This window comes from Anneissia japonica, unplaced genomic scaffold (genome assembly GCF_011630105.1).
Source record: "Anneissia japonica isolate Jap-2015-1 unplaced genomic scaffold, ASM1163010v1 scaffold288010_len917306_cov203, whole genome shotgun sequence".
Taxonomy (NCBI): domain Eukaryota; kingdom Metazoa; phylum Echinodermata; class Crinoidea; order Comatulida; family Comatulidae; genus Anneissia; species Anneissia japonica.
In genome coordinates, this window is record NW_022715767.1 from 466,020 (window position 1) to 479,744 (window position 13,725).

Below are 13,725 nucleotides of genomic sequence, written 5' to 3' on the forward strand. Positions count from 1 at the left end.
ATATTCACTTGTATGTACAGTACTTTAAAATTGTATCTATTAAAAACATATTCACTTGTATGTACAGTACTTTAAAATTGTATCTATTAAAAACATATTCACTTGTATGTACAGTACTTTAAAATTGTATCTATTAGAGCAGTGCTTCCAAACTTTTTTCCGGAGACTCACTTTTGTGATCAGCCTTAACACCAGTGACCCATTAAAAAATATTGGCGGTCCATTTTTGGGTTGCAACTCACAGTTTGGGAAGCAGTATAGTATCAAATTTGTCAAAAGTGAAATGGTTTTTAAGTAGTTCATTATCATCAGGTAACTTGATCGTAGTGTAAACTGTAACCAAAATCAGAACTTTTATTGACATTTCAGAGAGTATCCGTGCATACTTTTCAAAGTATGGTGAATTATCTGATTGCGTTTTGATGCATGATCGTGTGAATGGTCGGAGTAGAGGTTTTGGATTTGTCCGATACAAGGATGCCAGCATCGTTGACAAAGTCCTCGCAGATGGTCCTCATATTTTAGATGGAAAGAAGGTAAGGCTTTCCGGCCAGTTAATGGTGGGAATCATGTGTCAACTTTGAAAAGACAATTTTGAAAAGCCTTTATACTGTAGTACATTGGAGAACTTGATTCTATTAAAAGTAAGGGTTAAATAGCACACTGGCACATCTTCCATCCTATTTTATTCAGTGAGTAAATTAAACAATAACACATTCATCATCACCTTTCCAAGTGGATTGAGGTGGTAAGGTATAAGCTAGGTATTATGAGAGATATATAATTTCCCATATCTGGAATACAATTCCACTACACATTTAAAAATGGTACCAGTTTTATAAAAAATATGTATTGCATTATATCTAACATAGCAGGACTTTTTAGCATATACTAACAGAAATTTATTAGGTTTACTAACATTACTATCTGCACATAATTATTACACAATATTTTTATCTGTGTGTGCATGTTATATGTAGTCAACTTGGCTGGCACTGCACTACGGCTTTTAAAGGTACCTGGGGGCCCAGTCAAAATTTCCGATTTCCAATCAGAATAAAGAATTATTAATTTTTTTCTTTTTAGATTGATCCAAAACCATGTACACCAAGGAGTCAAAGCAAACGGGCATCTAGTGCAATTCACAACAAAGTGTTTGTTGGAGGCTTATCAAATGATACAACTGAGGCAGACCTCCACTCTATCTTTTCCACATACGGATCTGTAAGTTTCATTATTGTAAGAGCTTCTAATCCAATGAAAATATGCTAGAATCTGATTTGGTACCATATTTTAGGACAAACATTATTCATACAATTTAAGCAAAATAATTATAAGTATTTATTGTGAGAGTATTAAGGTTACTACTTAAAAATAGTGATCCAGAGGAAGCATTGTCTGGAAAAAATGCCTGATGGGAATAATAGCGCCTAAAGGAGAAGTCACTATTTTTCAATGGGTTCCTGAAGTAACAAAAGTTGCATAAGTCAATCACTTTTATTTTCTGGTATTGTAGGCCTATTCTAAGCCTAGGCTACATTCATCTTCTCCGACAATGATATACCAAAGGTGGACTAGATTATGCCTATTTTTAAAGTTATGCCTTAAACACTTCTAAGTGTCCAGAGATTATATGAAATTAGATATAATTTGTAATATTAATTCGTCGTTGATCTTTCACAAATGCCATTTAATTTAATTAGCAAATACTTAGAATGTATGTAAACAACATGCTCTTCATTGCCATTGTGTGGCATGGTGGGCTTAGGATTATTAGCAACAAATTAACCAAACCTACTGTTATAATTTTAAGATCAGAAAGCATTAATGTTGGTTTTTTGTGGTTTATTTTTAGGTTATTGAAGTTGTGATTATGACCGATCAACAGACAAAAAGGTCAAGAGGTCAGTAGTACTTTGTATGTTTTCTAAATACATTGTAAACATTTTCAAATTGTTACAGTATTGTGTAGCAAAATATTAGGACAGATTTTGCATCATTTTTTAATTTATTTGGTAATGAAATGAAATTTGTATTTTTTGTGTAATACATAATCATCTTATCACTGTTACATCATTATTCTGTACCTAGATATATTATTGTATTATATAATATGCCATGCATGGTTCTATTTGGTGTACAGTGAGATATTACTATTAAATATTGCACCACTATACAGTACTGCAATAACTAATTTTGATAAGTTATTATAAGTAGTCAACAGTTCATTTCTTAAGTCTTAAGTTTACTATACGTGGTTGATAAGGAGATTCGTTAAGACTTACTGTAAGACTACTGTACTGTTCTAATTTTAAGATTATTTTGTTTAATGTATTTGTGTATGCATGTGTTTTCTCTTAAGTTATTCTACTCCGTAGATTACAAGGTGTTTACTCCATCGCCTCATCATAAGCTCAACTTAAAACAACATAATGTTAATGATAATTAATTGTACAAATTACCACAAGCAATAATACTAATAGTTTTAATCAAATAATATATGCATGTATACTAAGAGGAGCTAAAGATAAGCACCCAAGAAAAGATTGTCTTCAAAAAATATTTTTGAACAGTCCCACCAAGGCAGGTTCAATCATAGATACTATTTTTTTTTTTTACATAAAAATAACAATTTTACAAAATAATTTTAATGGTGAATTTTAAAAAATCATTGCCTAAATTTTAGTTAAATTGAAATGTACATAAGATTTTCAAAATTTGTGGAAGAATAATTTAGTTAAAATAAGAATTTTACACTCCACGAATCGAATTACTACTGTATTTAACACAATAAGTTTACTGTTACTTTATAAAGTGATAAATACTCTGGATTTAAAATGACCAATATTCTAAAAAAAAATAATTATAAAAGCTCCTTTCATTTAGAAAAACATTGATTGTACTTTCAAGATTTAAGATTAGATATTTCATAATACAGAGTACACTTAAGTATTATAAGATACAGTAGTTCTTTTGAAGTCATTTACAATAAGCAAGGATGGATGGTCCAGCATTAATTGCATCAGTACCACCTGTTCCACTCGAGGGAAGTCATCCACAAATGGCAGAACCAGACTACGTACCACCGTGACGATGTTAACACAATTTTTTCGTATACCTTGCGTTGTGTAGGCTTTGGATTTGTTACCTTTGACAACGAAGACACAGTGAACCGCTTGGATTCAGTCCATTTTTTGGAGATAAAGGGGAAAAGGGTGCAGTTATAAGTTTATTACTTTATCTTAAATTGTTCTTGTTCTTCCTTGTTCCTTCAAGTATCCACTCCATTTAGTTGTGTTTTTCATTATTTAGGAGTAGAAAATATTCCAAATGAATTCTACAGTAATTTTAAAATTGTATGATATCCGGCAAATTTGGATGATTGAATTACAGTTACTTTTGCTTAGCTGGTTTTAAGTGAATTTAAGTTCTGAAAATGCTAAATGTGAAGATATTTAACGAGGAGGAAGAACAAAAAATGTATTTTATCATAAGTGGTTATTTTTCTTAGATGCTCTTGTGTTAATAAGTAAAAATTTAGGATCAAAATTTATAAGTACTGTAATAGCTAAATGTACTTTACAATTGAGAACAAAAATATTTAAAAATTAAGATACGAGTTTTTTTAGTTTTTACACCCTAGTGGTAACATTTTTTAATTGTCCCTTTTATAGTATGTTGAAATGGTGTGTCCACACAAATGCTATTGTAGGTCTATCCAACCATCACAATCTTATCACATAAGCATCTAAGGAAAACATTAACATTAAGGAAAAGAAGAAATTGATAAGTTTATGGTTTTATATACAGTACTTGATGCATTTGGTTGATAGTGCAAAAAGTTTTTAGTAACATTTAGTTAATCCGAGTTGGTGTGATAGCTTGGCGTAAGTTTTAGTTCCTACTTAAGGTAAGAGAGTAAGTCTTGCACAATAGGCTTGTTATACCAACCACAAACTCAATATGATGCAATTGTTTAGGAATAATAATTTAATTTATATTTTCTATTATTTCTTTCTTCATTTGTGTACTTGTGGTCAAAACATGGTAACTGGAAATGAGTTGATATAAACCAAAACAATAATCAGGTCCCGATTGGAAAATTTTATGTTCTGACTGCATTGTTTGTTGCCTGTCTGAAATTGTGCAAGGCATTTACAAGACATTGATTACAGTGACTGATAACAATCATAGTTCTCATTTTCTGTAAGGAAGGCATTTAAAAGTTACAGTCTTACATAATTACTTGATGTATAGAAATCTAACAGCTTCTGATGACTAATGGTAAGGTGAAGTTAGCTGCCAATCATGTTGAACATGCCTCTGGCTTGCGACACCATGTATAATATCTGCTGTTAAGGTGGAGCCTCTTTAAATACATGGTTGGTTTCCGCCAAAACTCTGTTATATTGGTGAATTAAGTTGGCAAAAACAAATAATAAAAGCAAACAATAAAAAATAGAATTCAACATTCATCCTTCTAATGATATTAAACTATTTGAACAATATTAAGCATATGAAAAGAAAAATTTTTAATCAATTTTTAAAAATATAATGTATTTTTTAAACCTAATATTGTATCTGATCAGTATTGATGATGCATTTGAAAAAAAAGAGAGAAATATATATCAAGTACTATATATATGGGACTGTAACTTTAAAGATTTTGATAGTATAATTTTGATAGCATGAAGGTAAGTAAAGCTTGCAAGTTTTGTTGGTGTCTTAGAATAGATAAGGAATGTACTCTTCCTCAAGGTAAGTAATTCAAATTCCTAGTCATTATAGAAGCTAAACACTTTTTGGATTTAGGTAAGTTTCCAAATCTTCAAGTTTCTGAAATTATAAGATTGTTTTTTCTGTGTTATATTTTTTTTAAACTGATTTCAACTTCTGTCTGTTCAACACATATCATATATATATATATAACTACTGTAATTACAATTCTCTGATAATTTGCTATTTTAATTGAGAATATGATGTTTCTTAATTTTTGTTGAATATTAGCATAAACATGAAAATTGTTTAATCAGCAATTTTAATTGCTACAATTTTTTTTGATTTTCACCATGTTATTGATGTTTCTATTTTGTACTTATTTGCCTCATTCCTTCTTGATGATACTCAGGTGGAAGTGAAGAAAGCTCAGCCACGGTTCCACGGGGGAGACAAACCAGATGGTGGCAGTCATCACATGGGAGGTGGAGGAGGAGCAATGCGCCATCAGGGAGGATTTAATCAACCCAACATGTGGAACCAGAACCCTGGTCCCCAAGGATTCAACCAAAACCAGAACTTTGGCGGTTACGGTGGTCAGCAACAAGGTGGTTGATTTTATTTCCTGTTTTTTAAATATATTAAAGTTGATTTGTATAATGTACATACAAACATTCTCAAAAGAATGCATGAGTATCTTTAAGAACATTTCTATTGACTCATGCATGGATGTTAAATACACCAATTAAATGAATGTTTATATTTATTTTTTGTGTTTTGTAGGAGGATGGTCACAGCCTCCCCAGCAGCAACAAGGTGAACATTTGCACATTCATTTCTATAATAATGATAATCATCTGAATCTGATTTCATTTGATGAGGTTAAATTAAAATAATATAAGTAAAACCGGCATGCTTTATATAAGTGCTGTTAATATTTCCAATATAACTGTAATTTTTTTTTTATTACAGGTCAATGGGGTCAGCCTTCCATGAGTATGTAATGTTCTTTATTAATTTATCAGATAGATAAAAAATATTTTAAAAATATGATACTGATGGAAAATAACTAATATTTGTACATTATGATTAGTAAATGTCTATGGATAATATGTGATCAGACTGATACAGATTATTGATACACTAAATATGATGAAATGTTGAAAAATTACAGATAGTTATGGTCAGCAGAACTATGGCGGGCCACCACCTGGTCAGGGTGGACCCGGTGGCCCACATGGAGGTGGAGGTCAACCAGGTGGTAATTACGGAGGTGGCTACAACAACTCTACGCCGCCCAACTACATGAACCAGCAAACCCAGGGGCGTCAGTATCCTATGCAAGGGGGACAATTTGGTCAGTCCCCCCAGACTCAACAACCCAACTATGGTAAGTTACTAAATACTAAAATATATTACATTAATTATTATTGTTAATGCAGCCAAGGTCACTTGAATATGTTGACTGTGTTAAAAGCAATAATTAAAGCTTAAACCCAACTAAGACAGCCTCTTCAGGTTTAAAATCGCTTAACAGGAAATCAGACTGATGACTCTTACATGGATGGACTTGACATCGACCTCATAGGCCTCTAATAGATCCATTCCTCTAGGTTAGTCATGTGACCTATAGTGGGTGTAAATTGTAAACAGACAGCGCGAGTGACGCTTGGTAATAAGAAAGCGTGTGGCTTCTTTGGATTGTTTCTGCTGTAAATCACATTGTCGATGTTTAAAAATACTGGTTGGAATGCCAGTAAACTATACCAAATTGATTGGAAATTCAGATTTTTGTCATGGTTTGCTAGTGCTCCAAAATATACTAGCCCCAAACATTGCGATTTTTCAAAAGAATGTTAGGCCTAGACTTATATTTACGGCCTGTTTAGGTATGCAAGATTGTCTTCGAACTGTGATTTTGACACGCTACATCTTCTAGGCTTTTTTAATCATGCTTTTCCTTGCCAGTATTTTCTTGCGTTAATGGTGGGTGGTTGTTTTCGCAACCGTAATATTACCTTTTCCTATACTTCCACACTGATCTCATTGTAAATTCTCCATAGCTATACCCACTACACGTCGCATGACCGGCTGTAAACAAATTGCGGAATTGGTCTATTTCCATCATAGCAAAAGTATGTGCTAATGCTACACTGAAGACAACAATGCAGTAACAGAATACTTGGACGCGTTTATTTTTGGCGCTGCCGACATTTGCTTCTTGGTTTTTTTTCTGACCTACTTAACAACATACATGATTGACAAATTGATTGTTTGATAGGCAACGACTAGTTGCGTTTTATACGATACAGGTTTAGTGTTCTCCTGACAACCTACCACTGTCTCACGATGAGCATTGAGTCTTGGATCTGCTCACACATATAAGATTTAAATGTGACAGTTGAATCCGGTTGTGTCTGCCCAAGCTGCCAAGAGTTGAGCTTTATGATTCCAATAGTAATTAGATTTTTGTAAAACTAAAAGGCTGTGGTCTGTATAGTACAGTAGTTCATTCGTAATACAGACAGCAGTTTATTTCACAATAGTCACCACTAATGCCGGTTTACAATTCTTTAATCATGTAAATGCTTTCCATAGACTTGTCGCCACCGATGAAAAACCTAAGAGGATTGCATTCCGAGGCTCAAAGGGAGTTAGGTATAGTCTGTTTGCTCTGCTGTTGCACCCTGTCACTATGACGTATGTGTGAAGTGGGGATCAACATGTGGTTTAAGTCTAGGTGCCAAAACACTGCAGTGAAACTAAGAAAATTACCCCTTCACGTAGTGGCTTATACTAATCAAGTTCGGCTATATTTTAAAAAATTATTCATTTTTATATTTAACTAATTATGTGTCCACATTCATAAGTTTAACCTCTATGTAACTAATGGGAAATTTATTTTATTTTATAAAATTATCCTTCTTTGAAACAACAAAAATATGTTACTGAATTTGTGTGATTTGAAAATTTAAAATGTTTTTGTTTTTTAATATTAACAACAGTTTCTTTCGTTTTCTATACTTTTTTTATAATGTAAACTTGTTTTATTTCATTATTTTTATGTTGAAATAATTTTTTAAATTATGATTATTTTAAATTTCTATTAAATTTGTATTTTAATCAGTATTAACAACTCATAACATTTTGTTTGCTGTGTCAACATGCTGTAGCATGATGAAAAATATTTGAAACAAAATAGTAAAACTATTATGATACTCTATACGTATACACAGCTTTGTAAAAGAGCATATCCTTGGGAACAATTTTACTCCTTTAAGAATTATGTTTTTTTTAAATTAAATTAACCTCACATCGAACAAAGAAAGAAAGATACAAAATACTACATAAAATATAAAAAAGAGAGAATTACATTGAACATTATAAAATATATATTTTTGTATTATTGATGTATTTCAGATGTTTAAAAGCTTTCATCTATACATTTTGGGGTATGTGGGTGGTATACAGACATGCTAACCACTCCGATTTCGGCGGAATTTCTCTGTTTATTTAAGCAAAACTCCGCACTCTGATTTTGGAAATAAATCGCGCATTTCGGAATACAAATGATAATCCTATGATTTAGATAAGAACAAGACCATTTAATTTCGTCTTGAAAACTGCGCTCTGAAGTCTGTACGAAATAGTAATTCGCACTCTACGATCTACTAATTTTGAAAAAAACCAATTTCATTGATCAAATCACTGTCAGAGTTGCACTGTGAATTGTATACGAAAAATTTATTCGCGCTCTACAGTATATTGATTTCGAAAAAAGAAATTTCATTGGCCAAATTAATGTCAGAGTTGCACTGCACTCTGAACTGTATAGTGCTCCATGGTCTACTGATTTTGTAACAACAGTCTAGTAAAACACGAGTCCGATGAGAGTGACATGGTTGTAGACCTAGGCAGTGCTCGAAAAACGAGTAAGTAGTGTTGAGCTTTCTCCAAAAGAGAAGCTAAAACACATGCAAGTTAATAATGGAAAGTATCCTATCAGCTTGAAATCAAAACTACTGTAGGTGATGCCTACGGTACACTCGTTGTAATTTGTGCGGCGTTGATTTTCTGCCTTGGCCTACCTTTACCTTATTTTACAATCTGATCATATTGGTACCATGTCTTAGAAATACTACTCACATTGCCAAAACTCCGCTCAGAAGTTTTTCAGACTCCTCTAGTTGGCTTTGTAGGATTGGCATGTCTGGGTATAGTTGACCTTTTGAAATTTAGCAAACTGTTGTTATTTGACGTGTTGTAGAATATCTTGTGATTCTTTTCTAAATGATGAATATATGCGATTAAAAAAAAAGATAAATTTGAAAAACATCAGTCTTAGGCCTTATGCAATTATGGTCATTTTAAATTTCTGCTGAAATCGCATTGTGTGCTACCAGATGGGAAATTTCCTGCTTGTCTGTATATGAATATAGTATGTTAAAATATCTCCCACTTCTCCAGAACTCTGCTGCTCTTGTCATGCTGTGTAATACCCAGCTTCAAGCATCTCCATTGGCTCGCTGTCAGACGTATGATGTACATAAAATGTAGTTTCTATTCTACAAAGGGAATACTGTACTTATATACTGTGAAAAGTTTTAATAATTATTAATGTACTATTGTTATTAATCTTGTTAATATTTATTGGAAGATTGCAATTATTTAAATACATCCTACATTGTAGTTTGTTAAACCATGGTTGACAATGGTGATACATTATACATGCCTTACACTACTTTCTCTATAAATTCTTTTTAAATGATTAGTCTTAACATTTGATTTTGTAATTTATTTTTCTTGTTATATTCCTAACTCATGGCAAGATATATTCGTTGCTGTGTTTCACCTACTGTACTACATCTTATTGATAGCAACTACTGTATGCCAATACTGTTTACATAACCAGTTTTATTTGATTTCAACTAGTGCTATGATTTTGGAAAATAATAATCATTGGTTTTGTTCGTAGCCCAGCAATGGCTTTCTTTTAAACTTGACATCGCTTTTTTTGTTTTTGATGATGTGAATTTGTTCTCGTTTCTGTAGGACAACCCCAGCAACAGTACAACACATATGGTGGGAACTATGGGGCTCAACCAAGCAATGACATGTACGGAAATCAGAACCCAGCAGGCTACGGCAACCCTCAGACATACGGCTCTCCAGCCCCACAGAAGGATACCCCAACACCAACTGGTGATTTCAACAACTACCAAAATCCCACCAATCCACCTTATGGTATGTTAGTTTAATTATTGGTTGTACTGTAGAATGAGAGCTTCCTATTTCAGTATTTGTATCTTGTTATGTACGATAATACATGTTCAAAAACATGGATATATTTTAGCAACAGTCATAGGCATGTTTTTGAAGCCTGTATTGTTTGCATTTTATTACCTGTAGATCAGATGCTGACTTACGATTAACATTGAAGTGTAATTTGCAAACTTGTTTATTGCTTGTAGTATTATTGTGAAGGTAGAGTTTAATGGAAATGTGGAGTGTTTGATGTGAGTTTAAAATTGTGAAGGGTTTAATAGATTTGTAAAATTATGTTTGATGTGAGTTTGGAGTGTTTGAGGAAGTGTGTTTGATGTGAGAAGTAGTAGGAGTATTTGATTGTAAAGTGGAGTGTTTGAGGGATGTATACTATCTGCTGTGCAAGTTTTTAAGGTTAGTATATGGAGTGTGAAGCATCTGAATGCAATTGTGAACACTTAATGTGAGTGTTGAGCTGCTTTTATGAGTGTGGAGTGTCTGATGTGAATGTGGGGCATCTGATGCGAGTGTGAACACTTAATATGAGTGTCCAACTGCTGTTGTGAGTGTGGAGTGTCTGATTTGAGTGTGAAACACTTAATAGGAATGTGAAGCATCTGATGGAAGTGTGGAACACTTTAAATTTGAGTGGAGCATCTTGTGTGAGATATGAGATTGGAAGACTTAATGTGAGTGTCAAGCAGCTGTTGCTAGTGTGAAGCATCTGATGGGAGTATGGAACACTTAATGCGAGTGTGGAGCATCTGGTGTGAGAGTGGAACACTTAATTGATGGGTGACTGATGGAGTTTGGAGCAGTTTATCTGCAGAATGGTTGATACGGGTGGGGAGTGTCAGATGCAATTTCAAAGATGTGAAGCATCTGATGGAAGTGTGGAACACTTAATGTGAGTGGAGCATCATGTGTGAGATATGAGATTGGAAGACTTAATGCAAGTGTCAAGCAGATCTTGCAAGTGTGGAGCATCTGATGGGACTGTGTGTGCAACACTTAATGTGAGTGTGGAGCATCTGGTGTGAGATTGGAACACTTAATTGATGGGTGACTGATGGAGTTTGGAGCAGTTTATATGCAGAATGGTTGATACGGGTGTGGAGTGTCAGATGCAATTTCAAGGGTGTTGATGCACATGTAGAATGGTTGATGCAAGTGGTTGAGGTGTGGATTATTGATAAGTATACAGTATAGTGAACATGTGAGCATTATTAGCATTCAGTGCTTTGATGGCAGCTAGCTAGCTTATTGAACTACATATTAAACAATCTTAAGCATGATTACCTTTGTTGTTGCATACCATAATTGTCAGATGGCTTAATAGTTTTTAATAGTTTGTATGTTTTTTTGGAAATATTAGTTAATTTTTTCTATAAAACAAAGAATTCATAAAAGGTTACCACAGAAGTTATTTGTACTGTGAATCAGATTTTTGTTTGACTTTTGGTTGATGTTAGTTGTGTCAGGCCTGATTGAGGGCGCCATTTGACTGAGCTTCTCTGCTAATATTCTAGGTTCCATGGGCAACTATGCTCAAGAAGCTTCTGGTTATGGGCCACAACGTGTCAACTACAACCAACATGGTAACTTCAACCAACCACCAGGTCAGTGACCTTTGACATCGTGCTGATGTTTTCACCCACCGTACTCGAGGTGTATATTTTGTGTCAAACATTGCATGAAAAACTTTTTAAAATGTGAATGTTTGTGCCTCAGTCTGTCTTTCTGCATGTTTTAATTTTTCTAGCTGTTTATTTTTTTCGATGGTAGTCTTCGTGGTTGTTGTTTTGGTTGAAGTCTACTAACACTTTCTCTCTATATCTTTGGGGAAAAATTCTATTTCTGTTGGTGTTGTGAATATTAGCACAAAGTCTGCAAAACTTTCAATGTATTGGAACCACCTAACAATACATTTCTTATACTTTATTTTTTGTTTGTGAACAACTGTTTTATCTTTATATCAGAGATACAGAGGTAGGAAATTGAGGTGGTCATTGCTCTGAGCAGCTGATGTTTATCATCTTGATTATTTCTATGTTTTGGTTGTTTAACATGAGGAATATCTGTACACATACTATTGCATGCAACATGTATACTCCAGTGTGGTTGCTTAAATGTCTTATAAATGTTGGTTGTTCATAACCGTAATTAATCCTTCTGTATGGCTGAATTCTAATTCTTCTGTGGATTATCTATTTTGTTTTCTGTGGAACTGAAATTGTGTTTAATTGTTAATGTTTGTCTTGGAATTATACCTTACATGTTCAGTATTGTACACAAATATTTTATAATTATTGTTTTAGAAAATACATAGTTAATGACATATGAGTGAGATTGAATACTGTTATTGGGATTTTCAAAGGATGTGGTTAATGGCTATATACATTTTTATAGTACAAAATACTAAGGTCTCATTGGATAAGGCTTTAATTGGATATGTCAAAGAAGCAATGCAAAACAGAAACTGGATAATAGTACAGTAACTCAAGCGAAATATTAAACTACGCTATGTACTTCCATCATAGAATGCCAATATCAGAATGTTTAATTAAATTTAATACTTTTTACTTTTTTTTCTTTTCTTAAATTTAACAAAAAATAATATTTAGTTATTATTATTAATTTATGAAAATTGGGGTGTCTTTGTGTTTCAATTTCTGGGTTCCACCATGTCTAGTTTGACCATGTTTGTATTATTTCAGCTGCTGGCGGAGGACCACCAGGCAATTACGGCCAAGATATGAGTAATAATTACCAAGCCGGCCCACCACAAGGCGGTCAAGGTGGCGGATACAGCGGCCCACCTGATGGTCAGGAATTGTACAACCCAGGACAACCATCAGGAGGATTTGGTCGCCCAGCAGCAGCAGCCGTGCAACAATTTCACCCATACAAGCGATAATTTACAGTAATTTTTATCTTGGAAACTAATAATTGTTAGTAGTGAGAATAATAATCTGTAACAGTGATAAACACAATATTTAGTAGATAGATGTTATCTAATTTGGTTAAGGAAAATAAGGATTATCATGTTTAAAAGTCCTACTAACATTCCTGTGGTCACACCTGCCTCAAATCAACCTTTGTATTTGATTCAAACACCTTAGAAGTAGTGTTTTTGTAAAAAAATTGTCAGGGAAAAGGAGATAAAATAATGTGCAAGCAAGATATTTTAATTGTATTTTGATCATGTTCAATTGGTATCATACACCTTTTAAATTCTTTTCAGCAGTGTGTTGCGTTTTTATTTTTTAAATGTTCCATCCTGGCGATAATTTTACATACTTAATGGACTTTCTTCAGCTTTCTCATTTTTTATATCCATGTACATTTGTAACAGTCCTGTAAAATTTCAAGTTGTTTGATGCCTTTTGAGGATCAGCTTGTTTAAGCGTATTCGTGTTTCGATCTCAAGAGTTTTAAGCGCTTCTTTCTAACTGAGGTCAAACGCGAGAATACCACTCTTGATGTCTTATTGAAAATAAAGTTTTGGATTCAATGAAAATAGTTTTGAGATTTTATCATTTATGGTGTTATTATGTAATGTGTTTTTAGAAACCAGGACAAAGTCGCATAATATGGTCCAGAAGCAGTGGCAGATTCAAGGGGGTGCCCAGCCCCTAAATTGTTCAAAATTTTTTTAAAATGGAGACACAGAAAATTATATTCAAATTGTCTGAGAGTGAAATTTCCGGCCATCTAGAGGTGCCATAATCATAAATTTTCTTA

General features: G+C 33.3%; 1 protein-coding gene across 6 annotated transcripts; it reads left to right on the forward strand.

Annotated features, from left to right (window-relative positions):
- Positions 1-369: 369 nt before the first annotated feature.
- LOC117109327 (DAZ-associated protein 1-like) lies at positions 370-13,501 on the forward strand (the record flags this gene model as incomplete). 6 transcript variants are annotated; one of them, XM_033251599.1, is given in 12 exon segments in its annotated part: positions 370-536; positions 1,087-1,224; positions 1,856-1,904; positions 3,133-3,215; positions 5,129-5,327; positions 5,500-5,532; positions 5,689-5,712; positions 5,891-6,106; positions 7,315-7,374; positions 9,769-9,960; positions 11,511-11,600; positions 12,699-13,501. In XM_033251599.1, coding segments are annotated over 12 exon segments (1,451 nt in total), but the record flags the coding sequence as incomplete, so codon positions are not given.
- Between the last annotated feature and the right edge of the window lie 224 nt (positions 13,502-13,725).